At 41.9% G+C, this 22,948-nt stretch overlaps 1 protein-coding gene and 1 pseudogene across 2 annotated transcripts; both read left to right on the forward strand.

Moving 5' to 3' along the window:
• Positions 1-8,543: 8,543 nt before the first annotated feature.
• Positions 8,544-11,759, forward strand: zbtb14 (zinc finger and BTB domain containing 14). Of its 2 annotated transcripts, none has more exons than XM_021562609.3 (2): positions 8,544-8,727; positions 9,794-11,759. In XM_021562609.3, exons 1-2 carry the CDS (start codon positions 8,559-8,561, stop codon positions 11,137-11,139), a joined length of 1,515 nt encoding a protein of 504 aa, XP_021418284.2. In that variant the 5' UTR covers positions 8,544-8,558; the 3' UTR covers positions 11,140-11,759. The 2 variants fall into 2 exon arrangements, with proteins under 2 accessions (XP_021418284.2, XP_021418285.1); XM_021562610.3 differs by lacking the exon at positions 8,544-8,727 and adding an exon at positions 8,826-9,090.
• A 2,201-nt stretch (positions 11,760-13,960) lies between these two features.
• On the forward strand, positions 13,961-17,506 carry LOC110490938 (DNA topoisomerase 1-like; annotated as a pseudogene).
• Positions 17,507-22,948: the final 5,442 nt, after the last annotated feature.

A 22,948-nucleotide genomic window follows, 5' to 3' on the forward strand; every position in this document is an offset into this window, starting at 1 on the left:
AGAAATGGGTAAAATTACTTCTTTTTTTTAACAGCCTCAATTCGTCGGGGCATGGACTACAAGGTGTCTAAAGTAGCCCAGGCTGACTCCAATGCTTCCCACAGTTGTGTCAAGTTGGCTGGATGTCCTTTGGGTGGTGGACCATTCTTGATACACACAGGGAACTGTTGAGTGTGAAAACCCCAGCAGCGTTGCAATTCTTGACACTCAAACCGGTGTGTCTGGCACCTACTGCCATGCCCCACTCAAAGGCACTTACATATTTTGTCTGAATGGCACACATGCATGTCTCAATTGTCTCCAGGCCTAAAACTCCTTCTTCAACCGATCTCCTCCCCTTCATCTACACTGATTAAAGTGGATTTAACAGGTGACATCAATAAGGGATCATAGCTTTCACCTGGATTCACCTGGTTTGTCTATGTCATGTTTAGTACACTCAGTGTATGTCAATGGTGCAATCCAATGGTTGAAGAGATGTGCATCACATTAAATACATGAAACAGATGGCGCCGAAGAACATGGCTGACATTTTACATTCAACCAATTGTGCAATTGTTTTTGTTAACTTAACTTATTGTGTACATAATGTTGCTGCTACTGTCTCTTATGACCGAAAATAATTTATGGACATCAGAAAAGCTATTACTCACCACTGACTGGAAGAAACTTTTTCCTTTAACGAGTCAACGAGAAGGATATCCTGCTTTCACTGGAACCGGCCTTTTGCGTGAAGAAAAGACGCCGGAAAATGGGACACAGATCAGGGATCCTTCTGAGAATCCTGAGGCGAGTGAGTAAACTCCCAACGCCTTCCTTTCTCCTTGCTAACGTGCAATCTATAGAAAATAAAATTGATGACCTACTATTAAGATTATCCTACCAACGGGACATTAAAAACAGTAACATCTTATGTTTCACCGAGACGTGGCTGAACGAAGAAACGGACAATATAGAGCTGGCGGGATGTTCCATGCACCGGCAGAACAGAGATGCTACCTCTGGTAAGACGAGGGGTGGGGGTGTATGTCTTTTTCTCAATAACAGCTGGTGTGCAATGTCTAATATTAAAGAAGTCTCGAGGTATTGCTCGCCTGAGGTAGAGTACCTTATGATAAGCTGTCTACCAAGAGAGTTCTCATCTGTATTACTCGTAACCGTCTATCTACCACCACAAAGCGAAGCTGGCACTAAGACCGCTCTCAACCAACTCTAAGGCCATAAGCTAAGAAGAAAATGCTCACCCAGAAGCGGCGCTCCTAGTGGCCGGGGACTTTAATGCAGGCAAACTTAAATCAGTTTTAGCAAATTATTACCAGCATGTCACATGTGCAACCGGGGGGGGGGGGGGGGGAATCCTAGACAACCTTTACTCCACACACAGAGGTGCATACAAAGCTCTCCCCCACCCTCCATTTGGCTAATCTGTTTTGCTAGCACAGACTGGAATATGTTCTGGGATTCATCCAATGGCATTGAGGAATACAACACCTCCGTCATCGGCTTCATCAATAAGTGCATTGATGAAATCATCCCCACAGTGACTGTACATACATATCCCAACCAGAAGCCATTACAGGTAACATCCGCACTGAGCTAAAGGCTAGAGCTGCCGTTTTCAAGGAGCGGGAGACTAATCCGGACGCTTATAAGAATTCCCGCTATCCCTCAGACGAACCATCAAACAAGCAAATTGTCAATACAGGATTAAGATTGAATCCTACTACACCGGCTCTGACGCTCGTCAGAAAACTATTATGGACAACAAAGGGAAACCCAGACGGGAGCTGCCCAGTGACGCGAGCCTAGCAGACGAGCTAAATGCCTTTTATGCTTGCTTCGAGGCAAGCAACACTGAAGCATGCACAAGAGCACCAGCTTTTCTGGATGACTGTGTGATAACGCAGCCGATGTGAAAAACTTTAAACGGGGCAACATTTAAAGCCACTGGGCCAGACGGATTACCAGGAAGTGTTCTGCGCATGCTTTGAGTACAACTGTCAAGTGTCTTCACTGACATTTTCAACCTCTCCCTGTTTGTAATACCTACATCTTCCAAGCAGACCACCATAGTCCCTGTGCCCAAGGAAGTGAAGGTAACCTGCCTAAATGATTACCGCCCCGTGGCACTCACGTTAGTAGCCATGAAGTGCTTTGAAAGGCTGGTCATGGCTCACATCAACAGCATCCTCCCAGACACCCTAGACCCACTCCAATTTGCATACCACCCCAACAGATCCACAGATGACGCAATCTCAATTGCACTCCACACCACACTTTCTCACTTGTACAAAAGGAACACCTATGTGAGAATGCTGTTCGTCGTCTACAGCTCAGCGTTCAACACCATAGTACCCACGAAGCTCATCACTAAGCTAAGGACTGACTCTGGGACTAAACACCTCCCTCTGCAACTGGATCCTAGACTTCTTGATGAGTCGCCCCCTGGTGGTAAGAGTAGGCAACAACACGTCCGCCATGCTGATCCTTAACACTGGGGCCCCTCAAGGGTGTGTACTTAGTCCCCTCCTGTATTCCCTGTTCACCCACGACTGCGTGGCCAAACGACTCCAACGCCATCATTAAGTTTGCTGACGACACAACATTGGTAGGCCTGATCACCGACAACGATGAGACGGTCTATAGGGAGGAAGTCAAAGAACTGGCAGTGTGGTGCCAGGACAACAACCTCTCCCTCAATGTGAGCAAGACAAAGGAGCTGATCGTGGACTACAGGAAAAGACGGGACGAACAGGCGCCCATTAACATCGACGGGGCTGTAGTGGAGCGGGTCATGAGTTTCAAGTTCCTTGGTGTCCACATGACCAACGAACTATCACGGTCCAAACATACCAATACAGTCATGAAGAGGGCACGACAAAACCTTTTCCCCCGTAGGATACTGAAAAGATTTGGCATGGGTCCTCAGATCCTCAAAAGGTTCTACAGCTGCACCATTGAGAGCATCCTGACCGGTTGCATCGCTGCCTGGTATGGCAACTGCTCGACATCTGACCATAAGGCCCTACAGAGGGTAGTGCGAACAGCCCAGTACATCACTGGGGCCAAGCTTCCTGCCATCCAGGACCTATATAATAGGCAGTGTCAGAGGAAAGCCCATAAAATTGTCAGAGACTCCAGTCACCCAAGTTATAGCCTGTTTTCTCTGCTACCACGTGGCAAGCGGTACCGGAGCGCCACGTCTAGGACCAAAAGGCTCCTCAACAGCTTCTACACCCAAGCCATTAGACTGCTGAAAATTTCATAAAAATCACCACCTGACAATTTACATTGACACCCTGGAATTAATCTCACTTCCCTGGCATATACTACATTAGGAATCATTATGCAATGGGGCATCTCTAATTAGCATTAATTACTGCATTGCAGTGGAGACAAAGAATATTGTTTTAATGTAATTTATGCATTTACATTTAGAATACCAACAGAATGCCACTGAAGGGAACCATGCCATCCAATTATCAATGTCAATTTATTTCTCCATTACAATTGAGGACCATCAGAAAGTGAAAATAATCCTGAAACTATTTAGGGGTACATCCATTGTGAAAATAGTTTCTCGATATGGATTTTATTATTAAAACAGTATTGTAATGTGAAATATATAATTAGAATAACGATAGATGTGTTGGTAGAGTATACTCATTTAATTTAACCTACCTCGTGTTTGTCTGAAGCGCTGCGCTGTTTCCTTGTTGAAGTGCTGGTGTGAATTATGCATGAGGGAAATTAGTCTACGTGTCATCAAGGAATATTTATAATATGACAGGAATAACCAAAGTTATTCATTATCGCTGTGGTGAATTACGTCATGAATGTATTTTGTTACTAAAAGTAGAAATTATGGCACAAGTTATTGAAGTGTGTGTGTTTATGTAAAACCGTTGTTTATGATATGTCCATGGGAAATTACGCATATCATGATGGAACATTCCTAGTTGAAGGAGGGTGGGTATAATTTGTGGAACGTTCCAACAGGAATCTGTCCCAAAAACATCGTAAAGTACAAGGAGGCCAACAAACAACGTATACAAAGTAGCATGATCAATTCACCTAGTTAACTAAATGCCGAATAGGCATCAACTCACCACGTAGCTTATTCTTAATGTTTGTCCATAGGCTACCAGAGTGAGGACAGACATTTTTCGGAATAAACGTGGTAAGTGAAAAACGTAATTAAATTGCCAACTCCCTACCCGGTATCTTAATCTGCCGCTTTACAATTTTGTATGCGTTGTTTGTTGGCAACCTTGTTCTTTACGACGTTTTTGGAACAGATTCCTGTTGTAACGTTCCACAAATTATGCCCATCCGCTGAAGGGTGTTCCTGGAAAGAGTATTTAGGTGCTCAGTTGGCCTTTGCCTTGGGGAGAGCAGGTTGGCTAGAGTAGAACTACACCAGAGTTTGTTATATGTTTGATGTATTCAAATCTTTGTCAACTTTATTTGCTATACAAAGTTGATTGGCCAATTAGTCCTACACCTGTTAATATTGTAAATAAAAGCCTCTAAGGGAGGTGAGCACCAGAACATTCTGTCTGTCAATTTACTGTCCGATCCGCTCTTTTGGTTACTGCTTCACAAAAATCAACTTTTGATGTGGCATTTGGGCGGCAGGTAGCCTAGTGGTTAGAGCGTTGGGCAGTAACCGAAAGGTTGCTCGATCGAATCCCCGAGTTTACAAGGTAAAAATGTCGTTCTGCCCCTGAACAATGCAGTTAACCCACCGCCATTGTAAATAAGAATTTGTTCTTAACTGACTTGCCTAGTTAAAAGATTTTAAAAATGTCAACCTTTTTCATCTAAATATGAGTGGTGCCATGTAGAACACTAGTTTGACACTCCGTGCGTGCACACCTGTACAACTCGAATTATTGACTATCTATCATCCAATGACTATAATCTCAGTAAAAAGCGCTTCGCGACCCAGATTTGGTCCCGTTTTCCTCGCGCTCCAGAGATTTTATTCTCATCAGTAATTTGCGCAAGCATGTTCAGTCATCAGTGTTGTTTCTGCGTGTTTTGTTGCATTTACGTTTTGAACGTAGCCGCATCCATTTACAATTTACGTACGTACCATAGAGATGATATAAGATATTTATCTGTGCTATTATAGCGTCTGTGACACTGGCATACATATAGATTTGTCCTGTTTGATGTTCAATTAATTACAACTTTTTTAAGCCCACGTTATTTATAGAAATCTGTTAGCGGTATTTTGCGTAGAGGGCACATTAACTGTACCCCCCTTATTCTCCTTAAGTGGTTCATTCCAAGGTGCACCATGGAGCAAAGTAGAGTGATACACACAGTTTTTGATTTTAGCTGGGCAGGACTCGCAGAAGTTGTTTGGAAATACATTTGATCAAGCTATGCACATTGATTCTTTTTTTTCTCTCTGTAATACTAGCCACCTAGCAATTTTATGAAGTTGGCATTAGCTAGCCAGTTTCTGTAGATACCCATTCTCATAACTAGCTGCCGAGCCATTTCATGCTATCAGTCAAGGTTGAGTAGCTTGTCGAACTATCTTAACTGGCAAGGTTGCTAGACTTTAGAAAAGCAAGAAATTACTAAAATGTACTGAATAAGACTAATCTTTTACCCAGATTTTTTTTGCAGAGAAGCATATTTAGTTTCTTAAAAAAATAGAATTTAAAAGCCAGGAGGATGCAGACTGCTCTAGAGGTCAGTTTAGATAGGCATCCCACAAACTGTGCATGTAATATCCTAGGTATGTTTGTGAAGTATATTGAGATGTGTGATTTACAGTAGTCAGAATGAAGCAATTATTAAAATGACAATTGAAGAGGTATGCTCAGTGGTGGGAAAAGCACTAAACTGTCATAGGAGTAAAAGTAAAGATACCTTAATAGAAAATGACTCAAGTAAAAGTGAGTCACATAGCAAAATACTACTGAAGTGATTAGGCCTGGCCCGCAGCCAGCGTTCCAATTTATCCCAAAGGTGTTTGATGGGGTTGAGGTCAGGGCTCTGTGCAGGCCAGTCAAATTCTTCCACAATGATCTCGACAAACCATTTCTGTATGGACATCGCTTTGTGCATGGGGGCATTGTCATGTTGAAACAGGAAAGGGCCTTCCCTAAACTGTTAACACAAAGTTGAAAGCGCAGAGTCGTCTAGAATGTCCCTTCACTGGAACTAAGGGGCCTAGCCTGAACCATAAAAAACAGCCCCAGACCATTATTCCTCCTACACCAAACTTTATAGTTGGCACTACGCATTGGGGCATATAGCGTTCTCCTGGTATCCACCAAACCCAGATTCATCTGTCGGATTCCCAGATGGTGAAGCGTGATTCATCACTCCAGAGAACGCGGTTCCACTGCTCCAGAGTCCAATGGCGGTGAGCTTTACACCACTCCAGCCGACGCTTGGCATTGCGCATGGTGATCTTAGGCTTGTGTGAGGCTGCTCCGCCATGGAAACCCATTTTATGAAGCTTCCAGAGGCAGTCAAGTGTAATGCAGTTCAGCACTCAGCGGTCCGGTTCTGTGAGCTTGTGTGGCCTACCACTTCCTAGAAGTCTCCACAATAAAAGCACTTACAGTTGACCGGGGCAGCTCTAGCAGGGCAGAAATTTAACTAAATTACTTGTTGGAAAGGTGGTATCCTATGACAGTGCCACGCTGAAAGTCACTGAGCTCTTCAATAAGGCCATTCTACTGCCAATGTTTGTCTATGGAGATTGCATGGCTGTGTGCTCGATTATATACACACCTGTCAGTAACGGGTGTAGCTGAAATAGCCAAATCCACTCATTTGAAGGGGTGTCCACATACTTTTGTATATACAGTGCCCTTGGAAATTATTCAGACAGACTTTTTTCACATTTTGTTAGGTTACAGCCTTATTCTAAAATGTATTAAAAAATAAAAATCCTCAATCTACCCACAATACCATATAATGACAAAGCAAAAACATTTTTTTTTAAAAGCTAATTTATTACAAATAAACTGAAATAACATTTACTCGGTACTTTGTTGAAGCACCGTTGGCAGCGAATACAGCCTCAAGTCTTCTTGGGTATGATACTACAAGCTCACCTGTATTTGGGGAGTTTCTCCAATTCTTCTCTGCAGATCCTCTCAAGCTTTGTCAGGTTGGATGGGGAGCGTTGCTGCACAGCTATTTTCAGTTCTCTCCAGAGATGTTTGATCAGGTTCAAGTCCGGCCTCTGGCTGGGATACTCAAGGACATTCAGAGACTTGTCCCAAAGCTACTCCTGTGTTGACTTAGCTGTGTGCTTAGGGTTGTTGTCCTGTTGGAAGGTGAAACTTCACCCCAGTCTGACGTCCGGAGCGCTCTAGAGCAGATTTTCATTAAGTATCTCGGTACTTTGCTCTATTCATCTTTGCCTCAATCCTGACTTGTTTCACAGTCCCTGCCGCTGAAAACATCCCCACAACATGATTCTGCCACCATGTTTCACTGTTGGGGTGGTGCCAGGTTTCCTCCAGATGTGACGGTTGGCATTCAGGCCAAGGAGTTCAATCTTGGTTTCATCAGACCAGAGAATTGTGTTTCTTGTGGTCTGGGAGTCTGTAGGTGCGTTTTGGCAAACTACAAGCGGGCTGTCATGTGCCCTTTACTGAGGAGTGGCAGCAGTCTGGCCACTCTACCATAAAATCCTGATTGGTTGAGTTCTGCAGAGATGGTTGTTCTTCTGGAAGGTTCTCCAATCTCCACAGAGTAACTCTGGAGCTCTGTCAGAGTGACTATCGGGTTCTTGGTCACCTCCCTGACCAAGGTCCTTCTCCCCCAATTGCTCAGTTAGGCCAGGTGGCCAGCTCTAGGAAGAGTCTTGGTGGTTCCAAACTGCTTCCATTTAATAATGGATGGCACTGTGTTCTTAGGGACCGTCAATGCTTCAGAAATGTTGGTACCCTTCCCCCAGATCTGTGCCTCAGCACAATCCTGTCTCGGCGCTCTACGGACAATTCCATCAACGTCATGGCTTGATTTTTGATCTGACATGCGCTGTCAACTGTGGGACATTATATAGACAGGTGTGTGCCTGTCCAAAGCATGACCAATCAATTGAATTTACCACAGGTGGACTCCAATCAAGTTGTCGAAACATCTAAAGGATGTTCAATGGAAACAGGATGCACCTGAGCTCAATTTTGAGTCTCATAGTAAAGGGTCTGAATACGTATGTAAATAAATTATTTTTATTTTATTTGTATTAATTTGCACACAAAAAAAAAAAATCCTGTTTCGCTTTGTCATTGTGTGGTATTGTGTGTCGATTTTTGAGGATTTTTTAAAATCAATTTAAATCCCCCCCTTGCCCTACACTTCGTGCCCTCTAAAATAATGGTTGCACGACACCCCTGTGTGACAGCAATAGCCAGCTCCATTTTAAAGTAGTCAATTGTATTCTTCATCATTGGCTGATTGCTCCCAACTCAGAAATTCCCACCCAGTTGACTACTTTAAAATGGTGGAAGCCGTCATTGGCAAGCTCTGTGCTATACTGGGTTAAATCCATGATGAGTCTTCTATCTATCTCTATGGTTCTTACGCGCATAGTCACTCAATTTCTGCAGTTCCGTGCTGGCGCAGCGCGTCCTTCCGCTTATGCTCGTCCTCAGGCAAACGACACACAAAGTGTATTATTCTTTTTGCACTGCTTGACATTCATCGGAGACTTTCTCAAGGGGACAACATATTCTACCACAGGTAAGAAACATATTTTTTGAGAATCAGATCCGTTTCCGAAATATTGCATAACGTTTAACCAAGATGCCTGCGCGCTCACGGTTTTAGCAAAAGCTCGAGTTCGTCATTTCAGGAGTGTTCATGGCTGCTCGGGCTTTTTCCGTGCTAGTGTGACAGGCGCTTCCTCGCGTGCTTGTGGTTAGTCGGATAGGCAGCCCTCTCTCCCTCCGTTCATAATGAGACGGATAGTGTTATTGTCATTTACATCGACATAAATTAGTTTTAGTACCGTCGTAAAAATCGTAAGATAAACATCATAGTCATGCTCTGTTGTATACAATACGAATGTAAGCCCAGATGGATGCAAACAATAGCCAACTAAAGGTTAGCATCGAGGCTAGCTAACCAGTTAGCTACTCTCCCCCAAATCTAAAGCTATTTTGCTAGCTTTGTAATCTGTTTAACGTTACTGAATGCATGCAAGCTAGTTAGCTAGCTCGCAAATGGGATGTAATTGCTATTAAGTAAACTTGCATAATGTGACGTGTTTATCATGTGCACCGTTATAGAATTGTATTTTTTTCTGGGTTGAAAATGATCAGTCATACAATTGCCCATCAATTGAATCTGCCTAGATGAAATGTACCCAAACAACATTCATCCACCACAAACCTTGATTGATATTGTTTCGTTAAAAAAAAGCGAAAACCATTCAATGAAATGATTCAACAATATGCCTCGTATATTTCCCTCTGGTCATGTGATGCATGTCAGGAGGGGATATTAAAAGCTTGCTAAGTGATAGCATAAATAGGCTACGATCACAGTAATGCCCTCTTATCCCAGACATATGTACACAGATTACTACATTTATTAGGTCGATATGATAATAAATGCTGAAAAAAAGTATGGCCTTTTCAGTCATTATTCTGCCCTCGAGCAATTATGGTGTCATCCAAAGGAACAACATATCGGGCCATGGCACACAGTGCATGAGTATAGGCCTACAGCCGTATACTTATTTCTCCATGGTTCAGAGTGAAGTGTGTAAACGACATCTAATAACATTCTTTCTAATTTGTTCCAGAATATCAGTCCACAATGTCAGAAACAGTGAAGTACATGGATGACGAACACAAGACCATCTTCCTGAAAATACTAAATGAGCAACGGTTGGAGGGTGAACACTGCGACATTGCAGTGGTCGTTGAAGACGTAAAGTTCAGGGCCCACCGCTGCGTGTTAGCGGCGTGCAGCAACTACTTCAAAAAGCTGTTCAAGAAACATGAAGTCGACAACTCCTCAGTCATAGAAATTGACTTCATCCGCTCAGACATCTTCGAGGAGGTGTTGAACTACATGTACACAGCCAAGATTACTGTGAAGAAAAAGGATGTGAATTTGCTGATGTCTTCGGGCCAGATACTCGGAATCCGATTTCTGGACAAACTCTGTTCACAGAAGCGTGATATGTCCACTGAAGAAAATAATGTCCATAATGCCAAACCATTTCCCTATGATATTGTCAAAATGGCTCTCCCTACTGATGACCCTACATTGGGCCAGGAGAACGACGTGCAGGTGCTAGGTGACCATGATGACACTCCCACTGACGACCTTGTGGAAGAGCCGACGGCCAATCACGACTTGGACAAATCGCCAAACACGGCGTTGAGAGTGCAGGAGGCCATTCTCAAAGAGCTGGCCAATGAGGACGTGCACAAGGTGAGCTGCTACGACCAGGACGTGGAGCCCATGGACACGGAGCCAAAAGACCTGGCGGGTCACGCCACCACCACACTGACGTTCGCTGACAGCATCGGCGAGGTGAAGGACGAGCAGCCCCCTGGGTGGTCCACATCCACGACGGACATGAAGTTCGAGTACCTCCTCTACGGCCACCGCGAACAGCTCGCCTGCCAGATCTGTGGAAAGACCTTCATCGACGAGAACCGTTTGAGGAAACACGAAAAGCTGCACTCGGCAGAACGTCCATTCATCTGTGAGATCTGCAGCAAAGCCTTCACTACACAGGCCCACCTAAAGGAGCACCTGAAGATCCACACAGGCTTCAAGCCCTACCGCTGCGATGTATGTGGCAAGTCCTTCATTCGAGCACCCGACCTTAAAAAGCACGAGCGGGTCCACAGCAACGAGCGTCCCTTCGGCTGCCAGATGTGCGACAAGGCCTTCAAGCACAAGTCCCACCTGAAGGACCACGAGAGGCGCCACAGGGGCGAGAAGCCCTTCGTCTGCGGCTCGTGCACCAAGGCCTTTGCCAAAGCTTCGGATCTAAAGAGACATGAGAACAACATGCACAGCGAGAGGAAGCAGATGCCGCCCAGCTCCCTGCAAACTGAGACTGAACAGCTGCAGGCAGCAGCCATGGCCGCTGAGGCCGAGCAACAACTGGAGTCCATAGCGTGCTCATAGCACACAACATTTGTACCTCACTTGTCATAGACAATATGAGAAGAATCTGAGTTTTTCGATTATGTTTCATTTTGTATTTTCTTTCGGGAGGCCTAAATACTCCAATAATTACATAGATTTGATGTTGAGAATTTTTCTTGAGGATGTAGTGGAGTAAGATCAGATTTGAATGCGTTCATATATTTTCAGACTTATTTCATGTAATTTAGGTTTTCTTGCACTGTTCTGTGGTATGACATCTTTTTCTTGATTTATATTGTAAATGGTTAAAATATTTTGTTTTGGTAGGAATGATCATACCAAATGTGTTTGTGTAAATTTTATGGCAGCCTTATGGACAAAAATGCTCTGACTACTGCCTCTACCTGGTTTTGGTTGTCAATATATTAGTGCTGTTATACAGTACTGGTTTTATAATGAAAACTGGAAATAAAATGTTTGATTTGTAAAATGTATGAAAAAGAATGGTTACAAACTACTACATGTTTGACGGTTAAATATTCCATTGTGTTACACACACACACACACACACACAACTCTTAGTGTAATTGACATGTACATTTAGCACATCAAAATATGTGTTGCTTTAATAAAAAATGCTACCCTCAACTGCCAACAAATCATATCTTTGCATTATTTTGGGAAATAAATTGTAGCTGTATTAGCAGAAAATAGTAGGTGTTTATTAATGGGGTTTCTCTGTCTTTCTCTCGCAGGATGCATCACCACCTTCTGGAAGAAGTACATTTTTCTTCTAATGCTGAAATTATTCACACCAAAAGTAAAGTAACTTCAATGTAAACAGAGAGTAAGATGTTGGTGATGAGGTGTTCTTTATTTGCAATGACATTGACTTAAACAACAATATATCTGCCAAGGAAAAGGAATCTGATGGGAGAAAAGTGATACAGGAAATGTTTTAGCTTGAATACTTTGTGATTGGTGATGTTGCTTCCCTTATGTCATTTCTCGCCCGTTGCCATGTCAATGTAGCGCAAATCTAAAAGTAGCAAAAAAGGGAAAGGATACTTTTTTTTAACCAAAAATACGTTTGTAAACTAACAGGTGAACAACATTAATTTTCAAGTTCCACAGTAAAAATTCTTCATACTCTGTGTATGGTTGTTGCTATTCTCAAGTGCAGTGGTTCCCAAACTGTGGGGCGTGCCCCCTAGAGGGTGCGCATTTCTTTTAAGGATCGCAGTCCGGCTTTCAAACTCACTCTTGAATGTTGTAATATTAGAATGCACAAAGAGCAATTTCAAAATTGGTCAGTGCATCAACAGTTTTTCTCTTATCATGTAAGTCATTGCATACCTTAGCTATTTGTTGCTTGTCAGTAATGTCCAGATCCACTAGCCCATGTCAGCTAAAGCTTTTTAGCCCATAGATTTTATTGTCGTGTTTGAGCCATTTGAATCACATGAATACGCATTAGACATGGCAAAATTAATATAATTGCAGGAAATATGCTTTAAACCTGCAAGAATGTCTCTCTACCAACAAGAGGGGTGTGATCAGTTTGTGTCATGAACAGTGCTTGTGCCCATAGGTATAGAGGTGGAACTCTTTTTAAAAACATCTGTTGCTGTCCACTAAATACACTGAACAAAAATATAAATGCAACATGTAAAGTTTTGATCCCATGTTTCATGAGCTGAAATCAAAGATCCCAGAAATTGTACATATGCACAAAAAGCATATATATCACAAATTTTGTGCACAATTGTTTTACATTCCTTTTAGGGAGCGTTAATCCTTTGCCAAGGTAATCCATCCACTTGACAGGTGTGGTTAATAAAGAGGCTGATTAAACCGCATGGTTATTACACAGGTGCACCTTGTGCTGGGGACAAAAGGCCACTCTAAAATGTGCTGTTTTATTACACAACACAATGCCACAGATGTTTTGAGGGTATGTGCAATTGACATGCTGACTGCAGGAATGTCCACCAGAGCTGTTTCCAGAGAATGAAATGTTCTTAAACAAACCTGAAAATGTCCCAGTTTTTTATGGCCTGCATACTCACCAGACATGTCACCCATTGAGCATATTTGGGATGCTCTGGATCGACGTGTACGTCGACAGCGTGTTCCAGTTCCTGACAATATCCAGAAACTTCGTACAGCCATTAAAGAGGAGTGGGACAACATTCCACAGGCCACAATCAACAGTCTGATCAACTCTATGTGAAGGAGATGTCATGCTGCATGAGGCAAATGGTGGTCATACTGACTGGTTTTATGATCCACACCACCACCTTTTTTTTAAAGGTATCTATGACCAACAGATGCATATCTGTATTCCCAGTCATGTGAAATCCATAGTTTACGGCCTAATGAATTGATTTCAATTGACTGATTTCCTTATATCAACTATAGCTCAATAAAATCTTTGAAATTGTTCAGTAAAGTCATTCCAAAAGTCTCTTTTATTTAATTTTCTCTGTAGTTCCAAAAGCAACTCTAATATGGTATAATACAGATAACAATAAAACAAGAAACTGATGTGAAAAAGGGAAATACCAAAAATGTGAATCATTTTCTTCTATCTAGTTAGTTAACTAGAAGAAGGATTCTTGCTAGCTAACTAGCCACACATTGTCAATGAAAAGGGGTAACATTAGCTAGCTAGCTACATTAGCTAGATCTGGCCTGGCATCTAGAGATGTGTTGTATTTGTCTTTATTGTGTCTATCTCTTGAGTTGGATTTAAACCTGCATAAACATTTTATGGCTTTCTGTGCTGTAACCAAATTGTGATATGCTTATTGTCCGGTGGGAAGCAGGTCATTTCAACAATGGGAAGAAATGAACAACGTTGACGCACAAAGGTCCACTCTTCCCACCAGAACACAAACCATTACCTAATAATGTGGCGTAAGCCTAGTTTTACGCCAAGATGCTGGACCATGAGTACACAACAAAGAGTGCCTTCCAACATAACTTCATTACAGACTAGAGAGAGGTTAGTATCACTGATTTTAATTTAAAAAACAGCCTGAGACTGATTAAACAGGAAATGACAGCAGAGAAGAGGGAGCAGATGAAGAAGCTGTCAGTTTGATTTCACGCACATCAAGAAATCATTTCTGGAGAAGTCGGAGGAGAAGAAAGCCATGACAAAAGAACAAACAGGTAACTGATTACATAGTCCCCAAACTTTAAATATATTCTTAGGGAGAGTAATAACATTGCAACCCTTGTGGAAACCTTCGTTTTTTCCCTCGATCAGGTCTGAAGGGAAAAATATATAGAATAATGAATGGAGGGGTGCGGCTTCTGTGTACTGGATGGCCACAAGGAGAAGATTGGTAACTTCCGGGTGGAGCCCACAGGGAGAAGATTGGTAACTTCCGGGTGGAGCCCACAGGGAGAAGATTGGTGACTTCCGGGTGGAGCCCACAGAGCTTTTCCGCGGGAGGGGAGAACATCCCAAGATGGACAAGCTGAAAGTGAGCATCTAGCCGGAGGACTTCACCATCAACTGCAGCAAGTGAGCAGTAGAGCATACAGAACAAACAATATTCCTATAAGTTTATGCTGCTCCAAAAAGTGAATTAGCGATCTAAAGGCAATAAGCTTGAAATAAAGTGTTTTGGTTGCTTTTCCATAGGCGCTAAGATACCAGTGGCCCCTATGGATGACAATGAAGGTGCAGCATGACGACACAGTGACCTGGCTGGCCTCCTGGGTGGAGAACGTCCAGGGAAAATTCAAGTACATCGTGTTCAAACCCAGCTCCAGACTTAAGGTACAAAGCCTTTCTCCCCACTTTCCTGAATAATTAAACATATCAGTGGTGTTTTATTGTGTACAAAAATGAACAATATTTTAAGATATCGAAAATTTTTGTTAAATCATATTTGGATATTGATAAACCCAGATATTTATGAATGAAATTATATTTCAAGGCTTAGAAACCCAGGCTTTTGAGAAGAGCCTGAAGACTGAACCCAGTAAAAATCATACATTTCAAATTCTATTATATTTCTAGTTTATTATTTTAAGCCATAAACTCAGAAGTCTTTCTCTCTGTGCTCAGGGAGGGAAGGACTGGCAGAAGTACGAGGTGGCTTGTAAACGCAAGCCGAAGGTGACAACCATCAGGAGGCTGTGCCGAGGACTGGAAGCACCGGGAGATGAAGACCAGACAGAGAGGAGTGGCACTCTACTTTATAGTCAAGGTACAGACCTCACAACTATCCTCCGTGTGGTTAACAAAGTGCAAGTTCAGTTAACCTTAAACACATAATGGAGAACAGTCATATCTCCCTCACTAACGTGTGTGTGTGTCTTTCTGTGCATGTAGCTGGCCCTGCGAGTGGGGAATGAGAAGGAGGAGAATGAGATGGCCAACGCCGTGCGCTGCTGCTCTCTGAGAGTGGGACACATCACCCTGCACCAGCAGGATTGAGGCCAGGAGTTCATGGTGGAGTTGGACTTCCTGGGCGAAGACTTCATCTGCTACTATGATGACTCCATGATGCTACTATGCCTGTGGAGGACAGGGTGAGCAGCACTGTCTAGCAACTGTTCTAGATCCATTCCCCTGTATAATGTATTGTTAAACTGGGCTTAAACATCCATCTAATGTTCACAGACATATTATTTGTACACATGATTTCAAGAACCTGAAGCTGTTCACGGAAAACAAGGAGTCTGACGATGACGTGTTTGATAGAATAAACATAAGTTGAAGACCCAGTGTAACTGGTTCTTTCATGTTTAGGTCATGCTTAGCAAATGCTGGGAAATGAGTGTAACCAAAGAACGACTAGCTATGTGGTTCATTCAGTATCCTTGTCTACCTCAGCAGATATGGTTAAACGTGGTTGTTGTTTGTTCTTAGACCACCTACTTGAACAAGCTTGTACCAGTCCATGCCGGAGCTAACAGCCAAGAACCTTCAATGCCTCCACCACACTACAAGAGTGGCTCAACAAGCTCACCACTGGTTAGTCCACTTTCTATTCCAACATCAATACACTCAGTGCAGGTTTTTGAAGATCTAGTTTACAATAGTTGACAAGAATTCTCAGCTCTTCTCTGTGACATACCTGACCCTCGTTGGTCTTACTTTGCGTTATTTTTTACTCAAATGTTCTCCGTGTCATGACTACATGAATCTCTGAAACATGCAGATTTATAGTAAAGAGAGTACACCAATGAAAGATGTGCCTGTTGTTTTCCTCCTCAGCTGATATGAGTCTGCTGTGCTATAACCGGGCCAACAGAGCTGTGGCCATTCTCTGTAACCACCAGAGGGCAGCACCCAATACCTTTGAGAAATCCATGCAAAACATGCAGGGCAAGGTAACTGGAATATTTGCGTTCTCAGATTTATGTAGTAGCTTGTAGTGCCATTCTTATGCCATTTTAAAATACTCTATGCCTCTTTTACAATATTGTGATTTATTTTTTATTTTTGTTGAAATACTAATTATGCATGTAAGGTAAAACACAGTCTAACATTGTCCCTTTATTGTTCAAGATTGCACGGAAGCAGCAGCAATTGGATGTGACCAAGAAGGAGCTTAAAGAGGCATACAATGAACACAAGAAGGAAGTAACTGATAGGACTTGAAAGTGAGTGCATTTGACCCCTACTGTTCACATTTCACCCTACAGTTCCTCGTTTACAGGAAAACATTGTAGAATAACAGCTAGTGGACATGACCTTTCATAACCCAGCTTTATGGCAGTTTACCCACAATTGATGTGGAAGGGTTGATCCAAACTGCTACTGTGATGCTTGTTTAGGCCTCCATTGTTTTACCACTAGCAGTGGTGGTTTGTCTGTTTTGAGGCCATTCTCTTGGTCAAATTAAGTCAAGCAAGCTCAGTCAAGCACATATCAATAATTTGAAATGATTTCAAATCATATTTAAACATAGGTGTGGTCTCCTCTGCTCTCCTCAGGCTGGTTGAGAATGAGGCTGTGGTGAAGAGGCTGGAGGAACAGCTGAAGAAGCTCTAGCTACAGATGACTGACGGGGAAATTCAATGCCAATCGACAAGATCTACAACAAAACGCAAGGAGGCAAGATTTTCAGTTCGGAACTGTGACAACTCATTGATTTTGTATTATCGTAAAAAAAAAAAATATATGTGGCATTTTCTAATGTTCACTATTTTATTTGCAACTCCATATTTCCTTATTTGTTATTGGTTACCAGCAGTGTTCGTTTTCTGACTGTGAGATTTGAGCAGCAATAGTAGACAAGGTACATTTTGTGATTTAATAAGATTTGTTTCCTTTGTCAACAAAAATATATGTGTGAAATGAAATACCTTTTCATTGATGTGTTTCATTTTTGTTGCTGCCTTTCTCCAGAGCGAATTCCTACAGCCCTTCAAAGTATAAAGAAAAATCTATATATACAATCATATTAATATACCAACATAAATATAAAAGATGCAGGAATGTACCAGATTTGATATTGTTTTATGCAGTTTGAAGCTGTGAGATGTTGGGCTGTGTTAGCATGGCATGTTGAATTCTCCAATCCTCTCAGAATGTAATCCTCAAAACCTGCCTCTGGTCATACTGGCTGGATTGCAGTCCCTCGTGTTTTACCAGCCTTTTTAGCATAGGTAAATGTCACCGGGCTAAAGAACATGCGTGGACTTCCAAAGTCCGCCTGTAGTGTACGATAACATATTTTTTCTGTTGTGCGCATGGAGACGTAATGTACACTGTCTCGGGAGATGTTTTAGAACTGGAAGCAAATGTAGTACAACAATTGTTTTGTGTTCATCATCAGGTCTTTACATGTGGAGACGTTTTTGTACCTTTTTTTGTGAAGCATACAAACCATAGTGTTTTTACATCAGTGAATAGTGCTGATGTGACTGTTATTTCCCTTTTCATATGGATGAGCTGCTATAGCCCCAAGTGACGCCAGACTCATGTGGTTTCCCACAGGACTGTGGTCAGTAGACTGCAACGCGCCACATCAAAACTCTGTGTGCAGCTCCTCTGAAAAAGAGAGACAGAAAATGTGGGACAAATTCCTCTAGACTGCACCGTGTCTGCTGCCTGACTGCCTACCGCCCTGCACAAGTGGAACGTGAGCAACTTCTATCATTGAGCAACTTCTGTGATGTCTCTGAACGCAATCTCCTCACTCAACCTTTGTTGCTGCAACAGAGTTTACGTTTCTTTAACCACCATGCCAAACATAGATGGTAAACTATTCAGTGTAGTACACATGCTGCAGGCCAGGGCCACCAATGAATCAGACAACACTCTTTTTATTTAACATTGCTGCAGTGCGTTGTGTGGCCTAATACGTTGAAAATGTGAAAAATAAATCTTCTCAGCTCTTCACCTGGAGGGCCCTTGCAGTCTACACTTTTCCTCTACCTTTCAATAGCAATCTTGAGATCTGGCCGTAGCCTATTGGGCTCTGTCTCAGTACTAAGCTTTTGATCCCTGCTTTGTGTTGCTGCAGTCTGATTCGATTCGCCGGTGTTCTTCACTAATCTAATCCAGACGGAGGGAGTTCTTTGGGACATGGATTTGGGATTTCCCTCTCGGTTTGTTTAGGGATTAGCAGCCGAAGGTACACAGTGGTAATGAGTTTAAACACAAAATGGGGAAAATATGCCAACGTAAGATAATAGGCATTCACAGAACCCAGTATGCTTCTAAGGCCATGGTTTTAAAGAGCTTGTGAACTTTGAAACTAGAACCTGGGAGAAATTGTAGGATTATATGTAGCCAAGGCCTGGGATTTCTATCCTAGAGATATTGTAAAATTTGTGAAATCAAATTGATGGTGGTGTTTTTACAAGAAACTTTGTTGCTCAGTGTTTGAACAATTTTTCTCTGCGAGGGAGAGAGACAAATCATATTCTGACCCGGATTGGTGATTTCATCACTGAGGAGCTTTCATTCGCTGTTGGTGTTGTGAACTTCACAAGCACCGGAGGAAACAGGAAGCCCAGTCAGAATTCTCATTGTTCCAGGCCAGCGTTTGAAGTTTGGGCTTGCAGGAAGACATTGTAGAATAACCACCAGTGGACTTGACCTGCCATACTCTTGTTAATGGCAGTTTGCCATCTATGGATGTGGATGGGTTGGTTCAAACTGCTACTGAGATGCTTGTTACTGATCTGCCATTGCTTTGACTCCTTTTTCTCCTTTTCTGGGCTACATTTTTTTATTAGAGTTACTAATGACTCAATCACAGCCTACTTTATATGGCAGTTTACCATCTATGGATGTGGAAGGGTTGTTTCCTCACAACTGCTACTGAGACTTTTATTACTAATCCAACATTGATCATCTGTGGTTTCTCTTTTTTTTCTTTTTCTGGGATACATTTCTTAAATTAGGGTTATTATTAATGACTGATTATAATTGCTTTGCACAGTGGGGGGAGATGCTCCAATTGGACTCGACACAGATTTCTTTGCACGTGTGGAACATTTTTCAGAACCCCAGAGCCAGAACAACATTCCTTATTCCCTTATACCTGGGTGTGTTTGTCTTCTCTTGTTGGTCGTCAATGCACCACATGTCCACCACATTGAGATGTTCAAGCAACAACCCCAGCCAACATGTCCAGGTGGGCCCCACCTGGGTTTTAAATTAGTTTCAACTGGGCAAGGGCTCTAATTGGTTATCTTAGTAGGTACCCAATTGGGTTAACATTGAGGCTAATATGGATGCTGAGGATAACTTTGTGGGTCACTGTTGGGTTTCCCTCATGTGATCCATGGAACAGCCCTTCATTGACCCATATGAGCCCCACATGGAAATGTTCCCTGGGAACACACTGCCTATTTTTTCTTCTTCAAATGTTTAGAGACACTTATCATTTCAAACTGTTTGCTTGAGGATGAAACATCAACTTTTTCTGGTTTTGTCTGACCAGACAACAGAGACAACCTGTCTAAAAAATAATACTTGAGGCTTGTGGATATTTTTCTCTAAAGCATTCCCAGTTCTCACATAAATACGTTATTGTCTTATTTGTTGCGAATAAATTATTTCTACTCTAGGTCATAGAAGCTACAATACAATGCATAATACAGCCCACTGGGCTCACACCGTCATTTCAATGTGGAAATTTGGGTTATAATCGGTTGAGACGTTGCTCAATGAGATTTCAACCATTATTCACCCACTCAGAAAGACAGCCAGAAGTTTGTTGAATTCCCAATGTGTAATCACTATCCTTTCAACCATCTAAAAGCACAACAAAGTTCAAATGGGAATACAATGTCAGATATTTTGTATTTATACAATGAGTTAATGTGTTATCACTGTTTCATCTAATTGCACAACCAAATGACCTGGATTGCAGTTAAGATTCCATTAAAAGTACATAGTGCAAGTGATTAATGCTGTTCAAGATTCTGCACAGATTATTATAGCAATTGTGAAGATCTCCACAGACCTGGAACCTTTGTATGCTATCTTGAACATGCACAATTTCTATGATTAGGCTACGTAAGAATATTTTTATAGTTACAGTAACCTGTGGCCATGGATGTGTTACTCATTTTAAGGTTGAATAAATACTGTTATGTTAGTTTTTAAGATAGCTTCAACTTTAGGCTATTTACAATGTTACAAAAGTCATATTGAATTGTGTTTTGTTCACAATGTAACCAAATATCAACATTTAAAGCAGTTGTATCTAATGCTTGGATAGTTAAATCTGTGCCACTAGCTTAATCCTATTCTTTAACTTTTGGTTTAGTTGGAGACGTGAATCCAACATATAATTTGTTAATAGGCTATTTACTGTATTGCAAAGGGGATGTTATGTTGTGTTTGGTTGTCAACCCATCCAAATATCAACCTTTGAAGGAGATGTATCTTTTGTGCTACTGACTTTTAGTCTGCTTTAATTCCAGTTTTTCTAAAATTATGAATTGATATGTTGGATTCACATCTCCATCTCAACCAAAAATCTAAGATAATGAATAGGACTCAATCAAATTTTAAATGCACTTTAAAGTTTGATTTGATTTAGTCCTATGCTTTAACTTAGGTTTTGGCTTGAGATGGAGACATGAATCACCATATAAATTATTAACTTGAATATTTCATTTGAAATCAACCCAAGCTTGAGACCCTAGGCCTATATCCAGGCTGCATCACATTTGGCCGTGATTGGGAGTCCCATAGGGCGGCACACAATTGGCCCAGCGTCTTTCGGGTTTGGCCGGGGTAGGTAGCTGTAGGTAGACCAACTCTCCAGTAGGAGGTGCTGCGTAGCCTCTAGTTTTTTTTCTGATAGTGGATGAAGATTGATATTATTTATTTAAGTGTCATACACCTACCGGTGCCCAGCCCACACAGGCTTACAAGACACTAGTAAACACAGTAACATTTTCCTTGTACTCAAAACAAAATAACTTTTAACAAATGATATACATACAATAACCATGGCAAGTACAGATACCATCTAGCCACACTACACAAACAATACATTTCTCCACCAGGCATTGTGAACAAACTAAGCAATCTCAAACACGCCCTGTCTGAAACAAAATTCAAGCCTCTGCTCGTACCGTAACCAGAATTCTTCAAAAGGCTTCCTAACAGCTTCTACCCCCAAGCCATAAGACTCCTGAACAGCTAATCAAAGGGCTACCCAGACCCGTCTTTTATGCTGCTGCTACTCTGTTTATTATCTATGCATAGTCACTTTAACTCTACCTACATGTACATATTACCTCAATTACCTCGACTAACCAGTGACCCCGCACATTGACTCTGTACTGGTACCCCCTGTATATAGCCTCGCTTGTTATTTTACTGCTGCTGTTTAATTATTTGTCACCTTTCTATCCTATTTTTTACTTATCCATTTTTTACTTAACACTTATTCTTCTTAAAACTTCTTAAAACATTGTTGGTTAAGAGCTTGTAAGTAAGCACTGTAAGGTCTACATTCGGAGCATGTGACAAATGCAATTTGATTTGATCTCTGTCCATGAAACCGCTTACAGTTTTTTCCCAAATTGTATTGTGGAGCATTCACGCATAGGCCTACTGCCTATGAGCTACTATGAGCTACTGAGCTGAAAAGGTGAGAAATAATAGTTTATAAAAATGTTAAACTAAACATTCCGATCTGTTCCATCAGCCTTATTAATTGATAGAGCGTATAGCTGCACTACACTACTTTGATACGTATCAGTGGGGATTAAGAAGTGAGTATATGGAATGCTCACTGAAAAATGACTGGGTATACAGCGTATACCTGCATATACTCACCGCTGGGCAGGACAAAATATTTAGGTGCCTTTGAAGGGGATATGGGGTTTTCACCCTCAACAGTTTCTCACGTGTATCAAGAATGGTTCACCACCCAAAGGACATCCAGCCAACTTGACACAACTGTGGGAAGCATGTCAGCATCGGCCAGCATCCCTGTGGAACGCTTTTGACGCCTTGTAGAGTCCATGTGCCCCGATGAATTGAGTCTGTTCTGAGGGCAAAAGGGGGTGCAACGCAATAGTAGGAAGGTGTTCCTAATGTTTTGTACACTCAGTGTACAATGCAAATTATTTCTGAAATGAACAATCTGGGTCTTCTCTTGATTTATCACTAGTCTCCATTTAGTACACCATAAATTAACAATACTCAACATTTTCTGGAGGTCATCTTCTGTCTCATCAAAGATGACTATTTCATCAGCATACAACAAGATCTCCAGAAATACAGTGCCTTGCGAAAGTATTCGGCCCCCTTGAACTTTGCGACCTTTTGCCACATTTCAGGCTTCAAACATAAAGATATAAAACTGTATTTTTTTGTGAAGAATCAACAACAAGTGGGACA

Source organism: Oncorhynchus mykiss, chromosome 15 (assembly GCF_057628025.1).
Source record: "Oncorhynchus mykiss isolate SJ-2025 chromosome 15, ASM5762802v1, whole genome shotgun sequence".
NCBI classification, from domain to species: domain Eukaryota; kingdom Metazoa; phylum Chordata; class Actinopteri; order Salmoniformes; family Salmonidae; genus Oncorhynchus; species Oncorhynchus mykiss.